The sequence below is a fragment of the Drosophila serrata genome, unplaced genomic scaffold (genome assembly GCF_035046125.1).
Source record: "Drosophila serrata isolate PLE 108 unplaced genomic scaffold, ASM3504612v1 contig_240, whole genome shotgun sequence".
Lineage (NCBI taxonomy): Eukaryota > Metazoa > Arthropoda > Insecta > Diptera > Drosophilidae > Drosophila > Drosophila serrata.
This window is the reverse complement of record NW_028257138.1, coordinates 7,947,695-7,972,330: the sequence shown is the minus strand read 5'-3', so window position 1 is coordinate 7,972,330 and position 24,636 is coordinate 7,947,695. Positions and strand designations below refer to the sequence as shown.

Genomic DNA, 24,636 nt, shown 5'->3' with positions numbered 1-24,636 from the left:
AATATGTTTCAAGCTTGCAAGTTTCATTTACATTTAATTTTCATAAGACTCCTTACTGAATTTCCCATTAAAATATTATAATTAATTGCCTGAATTTCATTACTTTCCCACTCATATCCGGTTTGTTTAATTTCCCCAACGAAAACAAGTCCTTAAATTTTATATTAACTTCATCGATGCAAGAGAGAAATTTATTAAAATATGTTGACTGTAAAGGATTTATGTTAATGGACCTTTTTGGCCAAAATCATTAATTATCAAGTTGCCATAGTCGTCTGTGTGTGACACTTTTGAAAATATCATTGATTGCAGTTTTTTACTGAATGGTTTTTTCTTAGTGCTGCAGTTAAATGTATATCCACAAATATATATATTTTAATATTATTTTAGCTTTGCGGCTCATTTAAATTTTTGGTGCGTGCTTGTGGCAGCGATTGATAAATATATATATTTTTTTATTATTATTCCGAGAGTTTATTTCTGTTTGTGATGCTGAGGTTTAAAATGAATGACTCAAATGGTTTTAATAGGCTAACGATTAAATGCATAAATTTGCCATAACATAACATGATGGGAATTCATATAAATAAAGTCCTGTCTGTGTTTATTTTGCTCAAAGGACATCAGCAGGAATGTAGGACAGCAAAAATGTCATTTAACCTTATTCAAATGTTAACTGAAAGGGCGGACTTCCTTTAGCATAAATTTTAAATTATTCAGCATATTTAGTGATGTGACTTTTACATATTGAATATGAATAATTGAATTATGGGATTATTATTATAGACAGCTCAAAAAATTTAAGATAACGTTCTTTAAATTCCTATAAAACCTTGTCTAACCATTTAAAAAATTCTTAAATAAGGTAAATCAATTGAATAAGGCCAAATACTTTTCATTTGTGCATTTGGGAAATGGTTTTTGTGAGTTCGTATCTTTTTGAAAATGGTAAAAACAAGTGCTTGCCATTAGAGCCACATAAATGCACGCCGGAAATTAATTAGTGGCATTCAGAAGAGACCAAAAGCATGGAATTTTCAATTGAAACAGGTCAGTAAATATAAATTACAAGTAAAAAGAGGAAAAAGCCGGAAGGCGAAATGTAAACAGAAATGAACCAAGTTGGCAAATGACAGCAAATACCAATAAATGGAATATATAAAAGCAAAAGTACACCAGAAAGAAATATAAAATAAAATTATTAATTTTGTACTCTTTTAGTTCTGGTTTTAATAAAAGGTTTCTAATAGTTTTATAGTATTTTCTTTTCATTTTTTGCGACTCTTTGAATTGTGCAATGGACACTTTGCCAAAAGGGTTTGAGAATCAAACAGAGTAGAAGATAAAAGACATTGCACAAATTAATGAAAATGCAAATTTCAACGAAAATGAGTGCTAAGACGGAAGTCTCTTCGAACTCGACAACTCGTGGAAAGCAAAAGCCAAAACCCCAAATCACGGAAATGACCCAAAAACGACAGACACTGAGCTCTAAAAAATAAGGCACATGGGAAGAAGATGCCCCATTGTTGTCGCTCTTTGAAGGTCACATTTTGTGGGGTGGGGAGGGAAAGTGTTGAGCTTGAGCCAAATTGTTGAGCCAATTTCCACGTCTCACTTACCCCATAACCAACTTCGATTGCCGCACTATGTTATCTGCAGCTCGGATTTCCCAGGATTTCCAATAACTCAACGCTTTAAAAGTAAACTTTGCAGACGTACCTAAAACGAAACCATAAAAAAGATATATGCTCTTATTAATATTAATAGTGGGTAATGCTAACTTTTTGATTTGCCACGAAAATTGTACAAAAACTTTTAGTTTTATGCATGAAAATTATTTATTGCACATGAGGATGGGTGGATTTTTTCAGCCCCGCCCGGAAAAACGGAAAAATATATGCGGCGCGAGAAAAAGTTTTGCAACGTTTTCAAACGATAGAAAAGTTGTTTCTTTTTTCTACTAAATGGTGACAAACAAATAAAAAATATAGACAAATAATTTGTGCAAAAATAAAAAAATTTAAAAATATTTGCCGACGCTTTGAATAAATTCATTCAAAGGTATGTAAATAAAATGTTTTCTGTGGGGAAAATAATTTAATATTGAATGTAATGTGAAGGCAAGATAAATAAATCAAATTTTACTTTGACTATTTGATCAATTGCTTTTAGCATTTAATATTAAAATTGTAATGGAAATCCCAGATTAGCCATAAATTCTGTGGAATTCACAGACTGAATTTGCATAAATATAAATAGATTTAATTTTCCAGAAAAGCACTCGCCTTTCCCTCGTTCTGTTTGTATTTTCTTATCATTCCTATACAGCAAATATTTTCGCAGGGGAAAGTAAATAGCAATTTTGTTTACGACTTTTTAGCCTTTTACATATTCAGGGAAAATTTGGTAAAATTAAACTCTTATTTGCACCATGATTTGCCGTTAATTAAGAATTTTGCTGTTTTATTTGTATGCCTTTACAGGGTATTATAATTTAGTCAGAAGCTTGTAAAGATGTGAAGGAATCATTTCCGACCCTATAAATCATATATATTCTTGATCAGCATCAACAGCTGAATCAATCTAGACTTGTCCGGAAGAATTCAAAATTTTTAAAATTTTTGTTAAAATTTTATATCAATTTTTACATTATTAACAATGTCAAAAATTGAAAAATTTTTAATTCTCTAAAATTCATTATCCAGTATGCAAATTTATTAACCTAGTAAAAACTAACATGGGACAGCTTTCCAAACTAAAAATAATGCATTTTTGGCTTAGTTATGCGATTTTTAAACTTTGATTTGTAATAAAATTCCTCATATAAAAATATAAATAAATATCGATTTAAAAATTGTGACTGTTTTAAGTTTAGTTATAATAAATTTCTATTCCAATAATTCTATTTCAATAATAATAATTTGAAGGGTATACAAAGTTCGGCTTCCCGAAGTTATTTTCTTTTCCAGCTTGGTTACTCGCCATGCACACTTCACACTCACATACATACATATGTCTGTATGTATGTATGTATATGCACAGCGGCTGCAGCTGCCTCCCACTGCCCGCGGGTTTCTAAGGTGTTTTTATTGCAGTTTTTAGTGGCTTTGAATAGATATCCCACTTGTTAACATCTTCCTTTATCTTTTTTTATTTATCCGTTTTGTAGTTCTTTTGTTAAACTCACTTTGGCCCTTGCAGTATGTATACATTTTTCCTAATTCCGTTTTCCGCAGTCACAATTGTAGTTAGAAGTACAAGCAGCGCTTACTTCTCATTTAAACTCTTTTAATATACACTAATTAAATCCTTAATCAAGTGTCAACGCATAAAATGCACTTCGTTTAACTAATTTAACCGCTTGGTAGGTGTTATTAAACATTTTTTCTCGACTTAAAACCTTCTTTGGGAGCAGCAGCAGCGAGCGTCAGAACCTGCACTTTGTCTATTGTGATCTGTTCTTTTTCCACTTCTTTTTCACTTCGCTCACTCTCCCGCTCTCACTGGCATTGCCAAGATCCGTTAGAGTCAAACGGTTTTCGGTCGCTATGAGAGAGAGAGATGAGAGGGAGTAGAAAAGAAGGGGAAGCGAAAGCCGCCAAAAGTGAAAAATTTAGGCGCGATGCTGTTGCTGCTGCTGCTGCTCTTGCTAAAAAAACGATTATTGTCGGATAAAACGTTTAAAAATATCAACAAAACAATTAATTCCGTAAAACTAACTACCCTTTATGTGGGAGCAATCAAATTAAGCAGTGAAAACAAATAGTTTGCCCTATAAGACTGAAAATACATACGTGTATGTATGTATGTGCTGTTGTTCTTTGCAATTGGAATTGTTACACCGTGAAAACGTATTAAACAAGTGCCGAAGTGAAAAACACTGAATTAATAACAAAGTAATACAACAAAGACAAGATAAAATAACAACTTTGTCAAATGAAAATTGAATTTAAGCTTGTACAACTACAAAAAAACACTTGAGACTCCCGTGGACAGTGGGACTGCAGCTGCAGCCGCAGCCGCCAATATGTATGTATGTCTGAATGTGTGTTCCAGTTGGACTGCAAGCGCGAAACCAACTTCAGAGGCGAAGAGAGTGAGAGCGCAAAAAGAGAAGAAGAGCAGAACCAAAAGGCGAAAGTGTAAAATTGAGATGTGCTGCCGCTTAAAAACGTTTTCAGGCTTAAAATAACGTTTAATAAAACCTTCAAAGCGATTAAACTACAAAAACTAACTGTGTTTGATGCGGGAACAATTAATTAACCATTTAATAAGTATTTTATTAAAGAATTAATGTTAAAGTAAAGTGATGAGCGTTGCTTCTTCTTCTAACTGTAATTGTGACAGCAGTAAAACGGAATGCAGAAAAAAGCAAAACATTGTGCAAGTGCAAAAGCGAAATTAACGAAGAACTACAAAAGTGATAGATAAAAAAAGATGTTAACAAGTGAATATCTAATTAAAACCACTAAAAGTGCAATAAAAACACCTGTGACTTCCCGCGGGCAAAGGAAGGCAGCAGCAGCCGCTGTACATACACAAACATACATGTGTGTACATATGACTTGTAACCTGTCTCTTTCTCTCAATAAGAAAAGAGTAAATGAAATGATTTCTTGCGGTGTAAGCAATAAAAGTAAACACAAAGTGATTAAAGTGCGTGAAAAAGACAAGTAAATATAAACTATGCTGATTAAATACAAATATCAGAAGACTATTCGCGGTGCGCGTGTGTAATTTTAAACTTCTTTCCATTCCTTTCCATTTTTTTTATTATTTTTTTTTTCAAGTGTCTAAATAAATTTATAATTCAGTGAGTTTATTTTATTTTTTTTTTTTTTAGTGTAAAATTAAAATGCAGTGAGTTTATTTTTTTGTTTTTTTTATGTGATTAGTGAATTAATACATAAAATGATTTTATGTGTTTTTGTTGTTTTTTTTGTGTGTGTGTTTAAACAATAAAAAATAAAGTGAGTGATTTTTTTTGTTTTTTTTTAGTGTTTTATTAATTAATACATTTAATGTTTTCTGTGCTTTATTGTGTAATTGTGTTTATTAATTTAAAAATGCAATGTTTCTGTGTGTGTGTTTTTAAAGTGTTTAATTAATAAATATATTAAATGTTTCTGTGAGTTAATAATAGAGAAAGGAAGGAAAGAACAAAAACTCGTCCGAAAATGAAAGAACATTAATTTAATCTAAAAAGAAAATTACCAAGAAGAAGAAAGAAGAAGCAAATATAGAAGAAAATGGGTAAGTGAGAGATTAATTTTATATTTATATTATATTTTATTACTATATTTTTTATTAAATTTAATATTATGATAAAAATTGTGTTCTTTGGCCTTTAAGATTTTTACAATTTTTATCAGTTTTCCACAATTTCTCCTTCAATATTTTAATAAATTAAAAAAAATATATTCGTAACAAAACTGATGTGCAAATTCACACATTAATTGCATAGGAAAACCAAATAAACCGAATTTATTTGGAAACGCAGAAGATAAATCAAACCAAACTAATAAACACAAAAAAAAAAAATGCAAAATTGCCAGTTAAAAAATCAAATGTAATCAATATCGTTGCCCAGCAGGGTATCAGAAGCTTACAGCTTACATAAGCAAACACACACACAACACACACACATCTGGGAAAATCGTTTCAATTTCAAAATAGCCAAATGATGTTTAAGTTGAAATTCAATTTGAGGCGATAGAACGGGGAGAAAGGTTTTCCATCAGAGCCAAAAGCTAGAATGGAAGTCAAAATGAATTATTGCTCTTGGCCCAAACTCATTTTGGCTTTTATGTGTGAGTGTGTGCGAGTGTGCGTGTGTGTGCCTGAGAGTGTGTTAAATAAACATAAGAGGAGGGAAAAGCAAAAAAAAAAAAAAAATGGAAAAAAAGTAGAAGACGCAGTTGAAAAGAAAGGCATTTCTGGCATTATCTCGGCTACCATTTTTGAAGTGTTTTTTTTTTCTTGGCCCAAAAGCAAAATGACTTGAGGCCAAGTTGAAATAGCCTTGAACTGCACAGTTTGACGCAGCTGAGCAACAAATAAACACACGTTTCACTCAAGTTTTTCTTGATTGTATTTCCTCTTGCCAAAATATGTATAGATATTTGTTACAAACTCTTACCTAAACCAAGGGGTGTAATATGATTTATGTTCAGGATGTGGATATAATCTTTAATTAAGTTTGTTGGCCAATATATTCAATCTGTTGTTGGTTTTATCAAAACTCTCTTCGAGTTTAGGCACTATTACATATGTAAACTTTGTTTTACCAAACATTGTTTTATTTTTAGCTCTACAGAATATACTTGATCCTGCTTTAATATACTTTTTTGTTGCTGCTTTGTATATATTTTGTAATTTACTTTTCTGACTCTTCTGGCCATCAAGCATTAAATGTTTATTTATTTTTATATTTTTAACTCAAAGATTTATATATATATATATACAAACGAGAGGCATCTTTTGTGGCTGTTGCTTTTGCTGTTATGACTTGTTTTGGGGTCTGGCTCAGAGGGTTTGTGGGACATTTGCATAAACCGCAAAATCTGCTTGTTTTGAATTAGCATTTTTTGTTGTTGATGCTGATGTGTTTTTTTGTGTGTTTTTTTTTGCTCAAGTCCGGCCAATAATTTCTTTGGCTCTTGGGTTTCCTCGTATCTCTGGTGTCTTGTCTGGCCTTTGGGCGGTTTTTTCAAAAATATTTCAGCGTGGAATGTTTTTATTTTGTGTATATTTTTTATGTGAGCCACAACAAAAAAGTGATATATTCGTGGATTTAAATCTTTGTGTTTGTTATTTGTTGCTGTTGTTTTTTTTTACATTTTTTACAGGCCTTGCAAGTGCAAGATAAAAGTAAAGGAGGAGGCAAGTCTTTAAGCTGGCATCTTTGTATATTTATCTTTATTAGCCATTCACTCATGCGTGACTCGAAAAAGAGCCAAAAACACACACACACACACAGAAAACTTTTGCCAGCATGCAAAATTTGGCAGACAACTCAGGAGCGTATTTAAGGGGGTTATTTGGAGCTAAAAGTTATGGAGAAAATTTAAGGGGTAATTAAGAAATACTTATACTTATTAGAGGATTTATTTTAAAATTACAAGAAAATTTATAGAAAATATATAGCAGAGAAAAAGTTACTAGGAAATATAGATTATTAAATCATTTCTTCCTGTAAGAATTCTCAACTTGTTTTTTGCTGCAAAGAAGTTAGTAATAATAAAAAATGGTATACCAATATTTCTTTAAAAAAGTATAATTTAATTTGTATTTTTCTTATTATATGTATAATAAATTCCCTGGTAAAATTCCCAACTTAATCTATGTATTATATATTTCCTGCTAAAATTCCCAACTAGTTCTTTCCTGAAATATATAGATACTATTAATTATGGATACCTATAAGTAATGATATATCCTAATCATTGAAAGAATCAAGAGTTTCGCTTTCAATTTTTGAGTTTTAATATATACAAATTATTAAAAGAATAAAAAGTGTTGGATTTATTTTGCTTAACCAACCAATAACCTAATCCTTTAACTTAATATTTAAGAAGCCGCCCCTGTCACACACGCACACACCACAGTAAAAGATAGGGGCTAGCCACACCCACAGCCTCCACTCTCTCTCTCTCTCTCTCTAACACACACACACAAACCCAGTGAGACAATGGGCAACTTAATAAGTTATCAATCAAATTTCGTCAATCGTTTTGGGTCAAAGCAATCAATTTGCGTGATAAAGTCAAATGCTTGGACAGGATTCGGTGAAGGATATCTTTCAACTGGCATCCCCCTTTTGGCCCTTTTTCCTCACTTTTTGTGTTCAACCTTTTGGCCACTTTGCCACGGCATCCCCAATCCCCTTTGCCCCAATCCCCTCTCTTGGCCATCAGTTTTTGGCATTGTTTGTCTGACAGTTGTAAAGTGATTTGCTACGTGAATTGGGCGCTGTTCTATTGGGATTGAGATCAAAATGTGGATGGGTCAAATTTTGGACTACACTGAAATTGGAAAATATGATTTGTATACACATTAAGAGATTCGTTGTCAGCTCATGGACAGCCAAAGATGATTTATATTGATATATATAGAGCATGTGACAGAAGATGTATGATTCTGGCAGTGGCAGAGAGCTTTTGTCTAAAACGGAATAAATGAATATATTCATGTTGCAGTTGGCTGGCAGTCAAATTAGATCCCAAGGGGAAAGTTGTATAATAAATTTTGTTAACTTTAGTTTTTGGTAAAGTTACATGAAGCTAGAAAGAAGTAATTCTACTACAGAAATGTATAGGAAACCTTATTAAGAAATAGTTTTGTAGTTTGCAATTGAGTTATTGATTAGAATCAGAAATCGGTCATAACTTAGTTCGCATTTTTTCAATCGATATTTATCGATATTTTTATATGACAAATTTTCCGACCAATCAAAGTTAAAAAATCGCATAACTTACCCAAAAATTCATTAATTTTAATTCGGTAAGCTTTCCTATGTCTGTTTTTAATAGATTAACAAAACGGTATACTTAATTAAAAAATAAAAAAAACTAAAATTTTTTTATAAAATTTTCGACAATTTTAACGATGAAAAAATTGCGAAAATTTCGAAAAAATTTAATTTTTATCGGACATAGCCAGATCGATTCGGCTGTTCATGCTGATCAAGAATTTATATGATTTATAGGGTCGAAAATGACTCCTTCACATCATTACAAGCTTCTGATTGAAGTTATAATACCCTGTAATAAACTTAGATCTAAAGTCAAAACCAGACATCTTCACAACAAATACCTTGATTAAACTCATTCAAAAAGGAAGTAAAAAACACCAAAATAAAGCCAAACAATTCCTATTTGACCTGATTTCTAAACCTGACCCAATTTGTGTGGCACATGAAAGAAAGTAAAAGTTTATGCAAATAAAAAATTGTAATAAAAAATTTCCCCTAAGAGATGCAATAAATAACAGTAAAACCGTAATCATAAAAACACCCCAATATAGTCTTTTTGCAATAATAAAGTTCAAATTTCATATATGTATCTCAGGCCTGTGAAAAGCAATCTAAGCTATTTCAATGGTCCATCTTAAAGATTTTGATGGCCTCAGACATTCTCGATTGGATCTCATTTCAATCTGTGTGCTGTGCTGATGGCCAAGTTCCGTCAGTTAACCAGTTTCGTGCCAAATTATGCATAATACAATCATAATCATCCGTCTATAAATAAACAGGGCATCTAACCGAACCTCAATCTCTAAACCCGCAGCAGAACATTACAATACAAATGTTGTCGCAACAAATCAGGCATTGATAAATAATCATAACAGACTGTTATGTTTACCAGCAATGGAATCGAATCAAATCGACTCGATTCGGCATTCCATTTCCTGTTTATGCAACACAACACACCGACAAAGTTTTTTTTCCAATCGGAACTCATAGAATTCTCTTCGAGGGGAAAAACTTGTCGTCGGGGCAATCGCTGAAACTTTTAATGTCGAAGAGTTGGCCAAGTCGCAAACAAACAAAAAATATGCTAATGGAAAAATATTCACAATGAAGCGTAAAATCGTATCCAAAAATTAGGGGAAAAAAATAAACACACAGATACACACACATTTAATTAAGCCGCAAAAAGCAGATTAAAAAGTTGACCAAATGCCAGAGAGCCAAAAAAACAGACATCCACTGAAATATTGCAAGTATTCCGGTCTGTGATGTTAATGCCCATAAAATGTGATGGGACTTGGTGTCTTGTGTTTATTTTTTATTTTTAAATATATTTTTTTGATGCTGGTCAGTTTTGATGACGAATTGGAATGGATGTGGGCAGATCATAAAGATAAATATTCATTAATTTACAGTGAGAGTCATCATGCTTACCGTAAAACTATAAAATTGGGAATAAAAATTGCTTTATTTGTTATATTTAATGAAATTTTCACGGAAAAAAATTTGGAAATTAAATTAGTTTTTAAAAAATATTGAAAATACTTCAAATAAAATGTATCTAATTTATCGAAATTCTCGAAACAAACATTTTATTTATCGTCTACAAATAGTAAACAACTAATTCTTACATTTATCTCAAAAATAAATACGAAATACAATTTAACATAAAATAGGAAAACCAACGGATAAAGTTATTTTATTATAGAAATAATCGATATAAATCGATAAGTATTAAATCCCTTTGTTATACGGAAATTATACAAATAGTTAAATCTTTTGAAGATGGAATCAGCGAATAAATTATATAAATATCTGACAAATAAAATACAACACAAAATACATAAAAAATAATATATACAAATTATTAATTAACAATTAATCGAAGTAAATCGATATGTATCTCTTTAATTTTAATAAACATCTTACTATGGCTAAATTCTTTGCATTTCTTTAGCACCCACTGTAAAAATATTTCAGGGAAGTGCTTAAAACTTGAGTTTTTCAAATTTTTTATCGATTGGCTCAGCAACAGCTAACCAAGGTCAGCATCAAGCATCAAACATCAAGCATGAGGCATCAATGACAACTAATCAATAAGCAGCAACATCGAAAACGGCAAATAAATTATGATGCTCTTCCCTCCGGGCCCCTTGGCTGAGCTCTCTTGAGTGAAGAACTCAACAAGCGGCTCTCGGGTATGTCTTCAAGTGTCTCTGGGATCGAGTTTGGGACCAGACGATGGAGAAATGGAATGGGAATGGGAAATGGGAATGGGAATGGGACTGGAACAGGGATTGAACAGGATTGTGCAGGATGAGAGGAGATGCCTGGTCAAGTGTGACCAGCCAAGTGAGTTGTAAACAAATGCGCATTGCTCGCAGCTTATGATAAGTAGCGTGCATAGCTAGGATATTGATGATGCCCAATGGGTTATGCTCCTTAGTACCGCTATTTTCGGTCTCTCCGCCATTTATCCTTTCGTCAGGCCAGCGCCCATTTTCCGTGTCCTGTCCCCAAGCAAATAAACTTAAGTGCATTGGCTCGTAAGCTTCAGCTCGACTTGAGTGCTTGTTAAATGTAAAGTAGGTATGTATGGTACATACCTACCAAATATATACATATAGTATGTGTGTGTATATTTTAGAGTTTGGAATACGTTTGGGGTTCATTTGTTTGGGGGGGGGGGGAAATTTCTGGTTACCAGTCTGTCGTCTAGAAAGTCTCTAAATTGATTCTGAAGTGCGTAAGAGTGTATATCGATGTAAGTGTCATCGATTGGATTAAAGAACAAATTGTGAGCGACAAGAAAATTAAATTAGGATTGAATTTACTTTGATTAATTACAAGTAATTGGCTTTTTTTAGAATGTGAACCCATAGAAAGTATTGGTAGTAATTTCTCAACACCTTTTGCCATTATATATGTACAACAAAAAAGTGTGTGCAATTTGTATCTGCATGTCCCAAATCACTTTCTTTAACCTGCAACTCTCTCATCATTTGCTCAACATTTTTCAGATCATTAGTATAAAGTATTTCTTTTATCTACCGATCAAAGAAATTAACTAATTTGCTGGCATTTGTATTGCAAAAAGCAAAGTGAGATTGCCATTGCCATTGACATTGAAAGTCGTGCCAAATGTTAATTAAGTTCATCAGTAACATAAAATATAATATGCCAATAAAGAAAAAAAGCAAACTAAATCGCGCCGCACAATGAAGACATAAAAAAGCATTACAAAAATGTAATAACAAAATAAAAAAAAGAAGCTCAAAGCGGAGCACTTCACTTTACTCACTTTTTCTTGCTTCACTTTAGTTTACTTTTGTTTTTCTATTTTTTTTTTGCCAGATGAAAGCAAAATTTCACTGAATGTCAGTGAGATGAACTGGAGTAAACTGAAAATGAACCATGGTGATCCAACGATGAACTGCCATGAACCGAAAATGAACTGCTTTATGCGAAACTGAGCCGCAATTACGTTGAATAACTGTATTTTCATATTTATGGTGGCATTTTGCTTTATTTTTTTTTTTGTTTTTCTTTTTGCTGTAATGACAGTGCAATTTATGATAATTTCTGGCCAAGGCCACCATGCAATAAACATAAATTCCTGTTAAGAGCCAACATTTAAAGCATGAACAAGAAAAAATTGTAGAAAAAAAAAGGCCCAAAATGGCTGTAAACAAAAGGCAAGCAAGTCAAGAAGAGGTCAAAATCGTTGATAAATGCTCCTAGGTAAATGTAAATGGACAAATTGTCTTGTTGTCAAATTATATTGAAACTAATAAATTTGACAGGCCATAACGAAGACCCTTTTTGTATCAGAATTGACTTGTCAAAGGTTCATTTTTTGGGATTTTTTTTTTAACTCAACTTGTTTCGTTTTTCTTTGCCTGCGGTTCAGTTTATTGTGTGAAACAAGTGAAAGTGTCAACGCCAGGGAAAATGATAAATGACTGAAGAAGAATATGCTGGAAAAGTGGAAGAGGTGGAGATAGTTTCAAAGGAGGAGAAGGAGCAGAAGTGTTCAATGCGGCGTATACGTAATTTATGTTCTGCAGATGGAGATTGCTCTATGGAAGCTCTTATTTATAAACTAAATGTAAAGAACAGTGGAAAACATGGCGTTTTTCTTTATTTATATTAATAAAATATTTACAAAATGTATACATAATCAAATCTCTATAATTAGGCTCCTAAATAAGCACATTTTACTTTAAAGAAACCCCCCAAAATCTAAGACATGCTCTTAAAATCAGATTATATTCGCTCATAAGTTTATGGTCATTTATACACATTTACCCGAAATTTTTTTTTTTAGTTTTTCAACAGTCCCAGACTGGCAGTAAGCATTATATATATACTATATATAGCACATTTCCGGAACCATAAAAGAATCCCTACGCGTTTTCACTGGGGTCACACATTGTAATAAAGTAAATACGCGGCTCGGGGACAGGAATGGGAGGGTGGAGGAAGTCCTTATCTAGGACTAGAGCACGGCTCACAGATAACCGAGGCACCAACTCATGGCGAATGCGTGCCCCGCATAATGAATAGAGTTCCAAAGTGGGGCCTGGCTTTTCGGGGAGGGGTTAAGGGTTAAAGGGAGGGCGTATTCAAATGTTAGGTGGCTTAGCTGCACAGGCGAAAGTCTTTGCCACCAGTTGGCACACATTTCAAAAAGGTAACTTAAATGCGTTATAACATTCATTTCGACCTTGGCAAAAAATCTCTGGCTTAGCATTTTCAGTTTATAATTATGTTACGCACTTTACCGGTGGAATGCCTGAAACTTGCTAATTTTCAAGATCTTTCTGCGTACTTTGTCGTTCACTTGAAGTGCTAATTTTTGTGACCGACTGTCGGCCCATTCACCAACTTCTTTTTGAGAAAGTTTCTTCACAAAAATCTGTCAAAAGCAAATCATTGTGAAGGTGCTAAAGATTCGCCTTGTAAATGTTTGTTCAGTAGATTTGCAAAAGGTGAAACGAAATGAAATCTATTCAGCGTAGAAATGTGTCGTTAATGATCGAAGCAGTAAAATATCTTTTGAAAAAAGGTGATATTCTTTTTTTTCAAAATGATTTCACTAATTTGATTGGCAAATGAAGTGTTTTCTTAAGGGAAGTGTTTAGAAAAGGTGTAAGATTTACTAAATGGAATTGTTGATAAATAAAAGTCTTTGATTTTAAAGAATGCTGATGATAGCTTATATTTTCATAATAATAATAAAATGTGAAAGACATAAACAAATAGAAAACTATTACTGCAAGACAATAACTACGATAAAGTTGTTATTATTTCTTCTTTTGTCATTTAAATAGTTCATAAAAAATCCCTAACAACTGTGAGAAACATTATATTCAGAGCAATGCGTTGGCCTTTGAATCCAAAGCCTCAACTTAGGCCTAAAGCCGAGTCTTTGACCCGATCTCTAGCCTGAACCCTTCAGCCCCCCCTTTTTGGCGGTTGGCAATCAAAAGCATCGTTTGTTTTGGACTCATAGACTCTTCAACTAAGCGAGATGGTACAATGAACTCTGCTAGACTGAACTGGATGGCTGGAGGATGGATGCCAGTGGATTCCAGTGGAAGCCAGAGGGTGGAAGGGAGGTGCCATAAGGCTTGTCGACTTGTGTAATGCAAGGCAAGCAGAAGTATCACTGGGAGAAAGAGGGGGGGAGGGAATGAAGGGCAAAAAGCGCGAATAGTACAAGGCTGCACTGGGAGAAATCATATATATAATTATAGTAGGTTAAATATTATTCCATTATATTCCATTCCATTATATTATATTTTATTGATATTTTTTATATTTTTTTAAAGAAGAAAATGAGTTTTTGGGTATGAAAAGCTAAGTAAACTTTACAGTTAAAACTTGTTAATAAAAAATGTGTACTACAGCTTCTTTTGGGCTTAAAAAGAAAAAGAATTAAATTTAAATTTGGAAGCTAAAAAATACGTTTAAATATATATATTTTATAAATGAAGTTTTTCTTTTCAATCTATTAAATTAATTTAAGTAACTGCTATAGATTATGACTGATTTTAATTGTTTTAACCAGATTTTAACAAACAACTTAATTTCACAAATTGCAGTTAAACTTTATTATTATTTTTTCATATTAAAAATTCACAAAATTTCACAAAACTGTATAATTGATTGCAATTATTTTCGCAAAGTGTGCTCTGGCTTCTTCTTTTTTTGCTGCGTCGACTGCGGCTGTTTGCATTTAAATTTTTCACATTCAATTCATTTGAGGCTCGGTGCCGCACACACAAAAAAAAAAAAAAAATAAAAAAAGAAAAACATGAAAAATGGGGAAAAAAGGGAAAAATTGCAGTAGCAGCGGCAGAAGAAGAAGAAAACGGCAAACAAAGTTACAAAGGCGAAAAAGGGTAACGAGTAAGGGAAAGAGGGAGGAACCGAGGGGGGGGGGGAGTGGGAAAGCCAAGTTAAATGCTGCAAAAATGAAGCTAATACTTATGTTGCAACTAGGGCTACTCCTGACTCCCCCTCCTAACCCGCCTTTTGGCACCACGACCTGGCGCACCTGCAATGACTTGCGGGCTTCATCATCAGCCACATCATACTTTTTTCATTTGGCCTGTTACCTTTTGTTAACGCCCTCCGGTGTATTGTGTGGGCGTGGCAAACACATGAGAATATACAACAGACCCAACAGGCATGCTGTGTGTGTATGGGTGTGTGTGTGTGTGTGTTGTTTATGCGTGTTCCCATTTTATTCATTTCGCTAACTTGCTCTTTTGTAGCAGAGAGCGAAGAATCCTCTCATCTCTTCCCCTTGTGGTCGTTTAAAGGCACCCAGAAGATCCAACATCATCATTTTCGGGAAATTTTTCATATGAATAACGGTACAAGAGCTGAGCCTGAGCAGAGATTAGCGAGTATTTAGCGTGACCAGAGGTCTACAGGAAGTCAGGGATTTAATGGGAAATTATTTATGAAAGGGAAATTTTAACTGAAGTTTAAGAGGGATCTGGGAAATCAATTCGATTTGATTTGGTTTATTTTTTAAGATTATTTTTATAAGAATATTTTGGCTTAAAAAAGAAGAAAAGAAAATCAGTATCCAGAATCTTATTATGTTTTTTATTTATTGAAGTTTTCTAGGGTTGTGAAATAGTTTCAAATCGTTATACATTTCCTAATATGCTAAGGTGTCTTTTAAAAATACTTTCAAAAAGTTCTTCAAGATATTTTAGGATATATAGTTAAGAATATGAATGAAAGCGTCATATTCTAATTAAAAGAGTAACAAAATTTCCCAAATCCATGTGACCAAACATTTAATGGAAGTCCTTTAAAAGGGATAAAGGGAAATAAGTGAAAATTTTGGTTCTTATTACAAACATGGCTTTAAATCATTATTTAAAAAATTACTTAAACCACAAGTGTGCATCTTACTAAGTACATATAATAAAAACCTTGTAATTAAAAAAAATGTCCCTTAATTAGAGAGACCATATAAAGTTAAATTTATTGGAACATCAAATACTTAGCCTTCCCTACATATTATTTACCACTTTCTTGTAATTTCTAGTTATTCCTAATTAAGCCATAACTGTAAATATATCTCTATAGACTTTTCCAAAAATTGAAACATTTTTCCAGACGCTTCTGCCGCTAGTTTGGGGTTTTTTGTTTTTTTTGGGCTTTTACTCTATTTTCCTTTTGTCAGATCTCTTCATTTGTGCACCTGAACGAGAGCAGGAGTGCCGTTGTGGCATCGTGCACTCTGCAACTGGCTAACAAGCCAACTACAACTATGTGTAGCCAACGTTCAAATGGGCACACAGTAACTACAACAACAACAAGAAGAGCAGCCAAGTCAGCGGAATCGCAATCGGAATCAGAATCAGGATGAAGGGGATAGCTATAGCGATGGCTATATATCCAGCCTCCCCATTACCCTCTATCCCTCTCTCTCTCTCTCTTCACATTTTGGGTCTGTTTCAGTGCCGGAATGGTCATGTGTGTATAGGAGGCCACAACGGTAAATCATCGCAGACACACTCAAACAAACGCACACACACACACACACACACAGATACACTTGCGCGGTTTGATGACGACAAAACTCGCCAGTTGCCACCGACTATTCCTGTCTCCTCCACATTGCTCTCCAGCACAGTTCAATGTGTATTTATAACGAGAAAGAGCAAGGATTAACTGGGGTTTTGTGGGGGAACAACGAATTCGGAATGTTCTACGTTTTTAATAAATATTTTAAATTTAATACATAAAATTTATAATAAGGTTTCTTAGTTTCTTAAGCTTGACTTTAAAAGGTGTTTTCTAAAAGTTAAGTACAAGGAACCTAGTTTATGTTTAGTTTAATGCTTATTACAGCACAGTTTTGTGCACTTTACAGCTCTTGCAAAACTACATTTTTTATGGCCACTTAATTTAAAACAAGATTTAGAGCTATTTGCCACACTTGAGATCATAAATATTTAATATCCATAAAATTTAAGTAAATATTTCGTTTAAAAATTGGTGTTTTAGCACCAGTATTCATTGCTTGATTCGCTCTAAATATATTTGAGTACCAATTAAGTAATACCCATAAATCTTGGCTATATATGTAGCAACAATTAAAAAAAAACCTTGAAAATAACTATAATACTAGTGTGGGGTATTATAAACTGGATTAACCTGCTATGAGCTTCAAATATAGTTAAACTTAACTTAAACTTATGAGAAATAATAATTTACAAATATTTATGATACTTTTTAATTGAAAAATCGTGCAAACATTCAAAAGTTTACGATATGTATGTTGTATACAGCACATTAAATTAACAAACCTATTGCGCAAAAATAGCAAATATTTGTTTTCAATAAATTGGAGTAGATATACATAGGTTAATTGCAAACTACGACATAATTATTTTTATTAAACAACAAAAAGAAAACTTTGGGAAGATAAAGTTTTTATAATCATTTATGTTGCAATTAAATTATGGGATATTGGATTATAGGACTGAAATATTCACATTCTTTAAATCAAATCATATAGTTTTTTTTATATGACAATTTATTCTAAAAATCAAATTTAAAAATACTCATAACTAAGCCAAAACAGAATTAATTTTAGTTCGGAAAGTTTTCCCATGATAGTTTTTAATAGATTAATAAATCTGCATACTCAATTTAGAACTTATATAAATTTAAATTTTTTTTTAATTTTCGGCATTTTCAAAGATAAAATTTTAACCTTGTAAAATGTTGAAAAAATGAAACATTTTATTTTTCTGCCTGAGATGGCTAGATCGATTCTCCTGGTGATGCTGATCAAGAATATATATGATTTATAGGGTCAGAAATGATTTCTTCACAGCTTTTTAAGCTTCAGACTGAAAATATAATACCCACTGCAGAGTATAAAAAAAGATCATGGAATACTCTATCCAAATAAACCAAAAAAAATCATCTAAGCACCTCGGCTTCCTCTTAATTTAACAAAAATGTATCCCAAGATGTGCTTTAAAATTCCATGGCCGATAAAGTTATCATTTTTAGTGCCTTAGCTGCCCCTCGAATGGCTCCTTGGATCCACTTGAGCCGTGGCTCTCCATCAAAATCATAATACTCGGAGCCACTCAAGGCCATCAAAAGAAGGCGACCGCTGGCTAGGGGAAAGGGGAGGGAGGATGAAGAAAAACAGTTCGATTGAATGTCTTTTGTATGTGGGTCAGCAGTGCAGCAGAGAGAGAGAGAGAGAGGGAGAGAGAGAGAGAGAGAACGGTCTGGCAAACAAGTGAGTGAGTCCGAGTGGACAAGTGCCCTGGTCCCGGTTCCTCATAGCAGCCTCTTCTTCTCCCCTTCGATCTCTAAAGGGGAAACTCGTTTTAATCGTTGTCAATGGCCAAAACGTTAAGTGTCCCGTTTGCTGTTGACGGAGGCTGTGGCGGTTTCAGGATGGGATGAACACGGAGAGAAAATACTGGGGGTAAATGGGAAGTTTTTTAATATTACGTATACGTAATATTTTTGGGTTTCATTTTAAGAATTTTATGTTTTGTATTATTTTGTTGGAAATGTGGGTTTCTTATTTCATTTGGAATTAATAATTTAAACAGTTGAAATTAAACATTTAAATTATATAATATTATAGAAGTTTTTAATATTACGTACACGTAATATTTATGGGTGTTCATTTTAATTTATTAATATTTAGTATAATTTTATGGGAATCAAAGTTTCTTATTAAGGATGGAATTACGAATTTAAACTGTTGAAATTAAACATTTAAATTATATATTTTAGGAGCTCATCAAATGACGTATACGTAATATTTTTGCGACCTATCGAAAGTATTTGATATTTAGTATTATATTATTAGAAATAAATATTTCTTATTAAACTTATTAGTAAGAATTTAATATGTTGAAACATTAAACATTAAAATTAAATAATATTATAGACCAGATTAATATTACGTATACGTAATATTTTTGTGGTTCATTTTAAGTATTTGGTATTATTTTATTGGATATCAAAGTTTCTTGTTTAAGTTAGAATTAAGAATTTAAACTCTTGAAATTAAACATTAAAATTATAAAACATTATAGAAACTTTTAATATTGCGTATACGTAATATTTTTTGGAGTTCATCTAAAATCAAAGTTTCTTATTTGAGTTAGAAATAAGAATTTAAACTGCTGAAACATTAAAAATTATAATGATATAATACTATAAAAAGCTTAATATTACGTATACGCAATATTTTTGGTGCTTCTTTAAAGTATTTTATATTTAATACAATATAATTATTAGAAACTAATATTTAGTTTCTAATAATTATATTGTACTAAATCTAATTTAAGTTGGAATAAGCAATTTAAACTGCTAAAATTTCTCATTAAAATTATATTATAATGATATATTATATAATTGTTTTTATTTTTTATTTTTATAAAATAATTCTTTAAGAAAGTTTTTAGTTGTGTCTATTTATTTCTATATAAATAAGTCATATTTAAAGTCATAAATTGTAACCCTTTTTTTACTTCCAGTGTAGTCACATGAGAAAGAGACAGCGAACAGGAATTCTCTAGCTATTTGCAGGCCAATTTTCAGGCTGCCTGGCAGTTTGACTGGACCTGTTTTTCCGCGGCTCAAACAGGTTGCACTGTTAGTTGCACTGATTTCTGTAAATCAAAGAGTGTGTCCCTCCTCTCCAGCATCCACTCCCCCCTTTCCCCCCGTTATCCCATGTCAAATGGAATAATTACACAAGTGGCACTAGTTTTTTTGTTGCTGTTTTTAAGCGAGTGAAAGATATCGATGGCGATAAATGTGCCGGCTTTAATATAGCTGTATTTAGTGACATGAATCACTAACTGAAATCGTTTACGCTTAGTTTATATATACATACATGCAAACATACATAAAAACATTTAATCGTGACTGCACACACTCTGGTTTTTGGGAAGCTGAATTTGGATTTTTGTGATATATACATCTACAATATAGTGTTTTGTGTTGGTTCCTCGCTTTTGTATTTCCAAATGATTGCCTGCAATTTAGTTCGTGTTTGTCGATTTAGTTTTTTAACTGCAGTTGGTGTTTTTTTTGTTGTTTGGTTTATTTCTTCGTTTTCCATGGTATTTAATACGCATGACTTCAGTTGGAATTGTTTTTCTTTATTTTTCTGTTAAGTTGCTTTTGTTATTTATTTACGAGTATGTTGAAACTTTTGTCGCAGTCGTAGTTAACCCTTTTTTTAGGATGTAGATTAGTTTTGAGGATTTTTTTTTAGTATTTAATCTATATTTAATATAGAATTTAAATGTCAGTAAATTCTTTTTAGAATCCCCTTTAATATTTCATTAATGAGTGCATTCCCTGAGCTTTACGTGTTCCGGAAAATGTTTGCCTTTCGGCTGTCGGTTGCCCCAAAACCTACTCGAACATCCAGACTACATATATATATATACCTATCTATGCTTTTATTTATTCGACTCGCATTTCCTTGAGCAAACTGTACAGAGAGTTAAACTCAATTGAAATTGGAATCGACGAATGAAGCCAAGTCGAAAAACGGCCTCAAATAGGCATATAAACATCGGCAAATTGCCAAGTGGAGTAAACGGTTGAGGCACGGAATCGGAATCGGACACAAACTCGGCCCCCCAATCTCAGTTACCGCATCATCAAACATCATTATTATGTCTTGGACAGTGAGGAGAAAAAACCCGAAAAAAATAAAAACAAGTCAATCGAGTTGGGGAATTGCTGGCAGCAAAGTTTGAAAACGTTTCTGAGAAGCGTAACTAAATGCCGAAAATCAAAAAGCGTGGCAATATAGCTAAAAGCAACAACAACAATCATCGGTGGCATCCCAACACTCTTGGCCATTAACGGTTAATCTGGGCTCTTCACCAATTTACGCGCCATACGCCAGTCGAAGCTGCCAATCCGTGTCACATACCATATACTATATACCATATACCATATATCATATACTATATTACTTATGGGTAGCTTTGCCGCAGCCTCTTTACACTCGACAAAAGATATGGAACGTAACGAAATGAAAATTGGGGAGAGAAAATCGAAAGCATTACGAATGGATTTTATAGGGCAATTTATGCGGGATTTAGTTTTGATTGAAATAAGTGGGCTAGATTTATAGGGGAAGTGCCAAAAATAGGTAAATCAATAAAACCTTTGAGAGTAACTTGAGTTTTAGTGTTGGAAAATGGTCTAAAAGTTTTAAAGTATTGAAGATGGTTTTATACTTTGTTGTTTGTAATAATTTTAATAATAAATGCAAAGAGAATAGCTTTAAAAGTATACTTAAATGCTTAAGGAATTAACAGTGATTTTAAAACTATAAAAATGTATTTATTAAAGTGATCAGTGAAAGTTTTTTTATGAAAAGCCGTCTAATTTTATGTTTGGCTATCATATACATATACCTTCTCAAGAGCTTTAAAAATTCATAGTAATTTTTATAGCAGCACTTATATATTTTTTTATATTTATAACTAATTTCTTAAAAGAAATTTTGGAAAAGCGGGTAACTGCTCAAGTTTTTAATATATTGAAAATGATAGTTCTTTAACCATCCATTTTCTAAGAAGTAAAACATTTTCCTCTTTAGGAAATTTTTTAAACCAATTTATACAATTCCCATCCCATTTCTTCAAGTGTAATACAGCAGTTGTGTGCTGTTGGAATCAGAATCCCCCAAGTGCCATTTCGGCAGTGACATGACCTGACCTTCTGGCGGCATTCCTCTGGCAATTAGCCGCGTTTATGGCTCTGTTTTGTTGTCAGCTTTTGTTGTTGTTGTTGTTATTGTTATTGTTTTTGCTGGCGTTTTGCAGTTAAATGTTGCATGCCACATTTGGCACACATGACAAGCGACATGTGTTTCTGATATGCCAATAGCCAATGGACACTTCCGCCCCTCGACTGAGGGCTGGAACCATTATGGCTAATTAATGAAAATCGCGCACTGAATTTTCCAAGGGAATTTTCCCCCAAAAAGCCCCCCGTCCCCCACCAGTGTTGCCGCCTTAATTGGTTATTTATTTTGTTTTATGTGCAATTTTAGTGTTTCATTTGTGTCTTTGCTTGAATATTTTTGTAATTTTTAGTTCAGCTTTGTTTTTATGCTGTATATTTTTCCCAAATTTGTTCTGTTTTTCTCCCTATTTTTCGTTGTCTTAGCGGGGTCATTGGGCTGGAAGTTAATGGCCCGACTTAATGGGTCATTTGAGAGAAGTTCGTAAAAGTGTCCAACACATACAAATACATATGGCCAAAAATACATGTAATTAGTTAAAGTCTCAGCGGGATCGCAGTGGGTCAAAGCTTTGGGTCAATGGGAAGATTGGGTCCCACATTTTAGTTTAAATTTAATGGATTTGTTTAGAGAGTTTACCTGAGAGAGTTTGTGTTTAGTTTGTAGCTTTTGTTAATTACCTAGAAAGAGAGAGAAAAATGAAAAGGAAAATTAGTTTATCTATAAAACAGGAATAATCTGTGACCCATTTACTATTACGATTTGTATAAATATTACTTTTATTTTCTGTTAGATTTATAAATTATAAAGCAGCTCAAATGCTAGAATGCTTCTAAACAAGATAAGAAAATTAAATAAAATTCTATAGCTTACAGTAAGTGCTCAAAAAATATAAATAATAACTCCTTCAATCAATTTGTACTTGAATATGCTGCACATTGAAAATTCAAATTGAAATTTCCATCTCAATCTTGGAAAGGCAAAGAACAATAAAAACAATTTGATGTTGCATCACACTTAATGACAATAAAGGATACAAGTAACCAGGATTTCAAGGAGAAAAAGCTACCGGCATATGGTAAAAAAAAGAAAAAAATATTGCATAAATTTTTCCCTGCAATATGCATATTAAATTCAATAAATTTCCTACTCTAAAAAAGGGGAAAAGCGCTGAGGAGGACCCAAAAAGCGGGCCAGACAAGCTGCCGACAGTGAGCTATGGCTAAAGGATATGCGCAAGGATAGCAGCTCAAATTGATAGACATCTATATACATATATATAGCGAGCAGGGAAAGCGATAGATGGATGGATGTTTCAAGTGGAAAAAGGGGGAAATGGTCTGAGCTGCTTTTGCACAGGAAATAAAATATACTTAATATATATTCAAAAAGTTGAAGAGCAAAAGTTTGATCTTCAAAGGAAATATATTTATATATATATATATTATATATTATTTAGAGAAATAGTTATTGCATCAACCAATGATTTCCTTCAACTTTAAATCATTTTAAAATTATAAAACTTTTGATTGATCTTATATCCTTGGTGCTATTTTCTCTCAGTGGACGATTGTCAAACACTTTTGCTCTTTTGCCAGGGCGACAAAGTTTATTTAGCCCTTGACTTGGAAATTGTTGAATTTTTTCACGTCGTCCTTGAAGCGATGCCAAGGAAAATTGCAACTTCGGTGGGGCTAAGGAAATATGATGATGGGCTCTAAAAATAGTTTAGGCAAATTCATGATTTATCCACTTCCATGGAACTGCCAATAATCATTTGCCAATTCCCCCATGGCCAAGGTACAATAATATTGGCTAATAATAGGTGCAGTTTTTACGTGTCCTGCCACGCCCTTTTTGCTGCTTCTCTGTTTTTTTTTTTTCTCAATAAAATGCGCAAACATTTAATTAAATAACTGACAACAGAGAGAATTCTGGGATGTTGGATTCATTTGCTTTGTGCCCGTTTCCGATTGCTTTTCGAACACACAGAGAAAATAGTTCCAGTTCAGAGTAGAAAATTGGGAAAAATTCAAAATAACAAATTGCATTGATCCCTCAGAGAGTGTCCTTTCCCCCCGTTGATTTTGTTGCTATTTTTATAGACTTTCAATTGCAATGCTGCTGCGGTCGTCAACTTTTGCCGATTGGCAAAACGGCAACCGCAATTGGTTTCTATACACTTGGAGAAAATAATACTACTTTTAAATATTACTTTACCTTTTTTGTATATATTTCTTCTGTTTATAATATAGAAAAATCTTTTACTTTAAAAGCTTTTAAGTATTACAAATTAATTTTGTTTAACTCGAATTTCTTGTTTATTTTCTGTTGGGGTTTTTTTTTCTCTCTGCAGGAACCAAAAGCTGTGACTGGGCGATAGTCCTGTAGGATATAACCAAAAATGAAACAAAACAAAAACCAAAACCCCCCCTTAGTGCCAGAGGCGTCGTTAGCGAAAATTTATAACATAGAAAAGGCAAGTAAGCGTTGTTAACATTTGGCCAGGAAAAGGGTTTTGATGAGAAGGAAAAGCAGTAATCAATGGGAAAGGGAAAAATCAGGGAATAGGGAAAATATAAGGAAAAGTTAGTGATTTGTATTTTTATAAATCTTTTCTTACTTTAATTGTGGTATAATTATATTTCTTCTTACTAGAAACTATGTTTAATTGAAGCTTTTTAATAAGCTAATCTCTAAACCTTTTCAAACTTTAACTACAGGGCACATTTTAGGACTTAACAAAGTAACTTGCATTTAGAAATATCTATACATTTATATATCTATATATCTATATAGATAAACTCTTTTATGGCCCTATCTTTCTATTGTGCAATCATAAATCAAAGCTCCCCAGCGCACCGCCCACTTT

General features: G+C 32.8%; 2 protein-coding genes across 5 annotated transcripts in view; one reads left to right on the top strand and one right to left on the bottom strand.

Annotated features, from left to right (window-relative positions):
* The window catches only part of haf (leucine-rich repeat and fibronectin type-III domain-containing protein hattifattener), a 73,225-nt gene that overhangs the window by 32,531 nt on the left and 16,058 nt on the right, over positions 1–24,636 (bottom strand). Inside the window, exons 1-2 of one of the 4 annotated variants that reach the window (XM_086831023.1) lie at positions 3,191–3,264; positions 1,623–1,722 (exon numbers count right to left, since the gene is read on the bottom strand). The exons of the other annotated variants lie outside the window; for them this stretch is intronic. The gene's annotated coding sequence lies outside the window, so the exon portion shown is untranslated. Of the gene's footprint in view, positions 1–1,622; positions 1,723–3,190; positions 3,265–24,636 lie in introns of those variants that run through there. 4 annotated transcript variants of the gene reach the window in all.
* Positions 3,607–24,636, top strand: part of LOC110183090 (uncharacterized) — a 193,718-nt gene continuing 172,688 nt past the window's right edge. Inside the window, exon 1 of the mRNA XM_086831028.1 lies at positions 3,607–5,256. Within this exon, the coding sequence (XP_086687154.1) occupies positions 5,253–5,256 (4 nt within the window). The 5' untranslated portion in view covers positions 3,607–5,252. The remainder of the gene's footprint in view (positions 5,257–24,636) is intronic.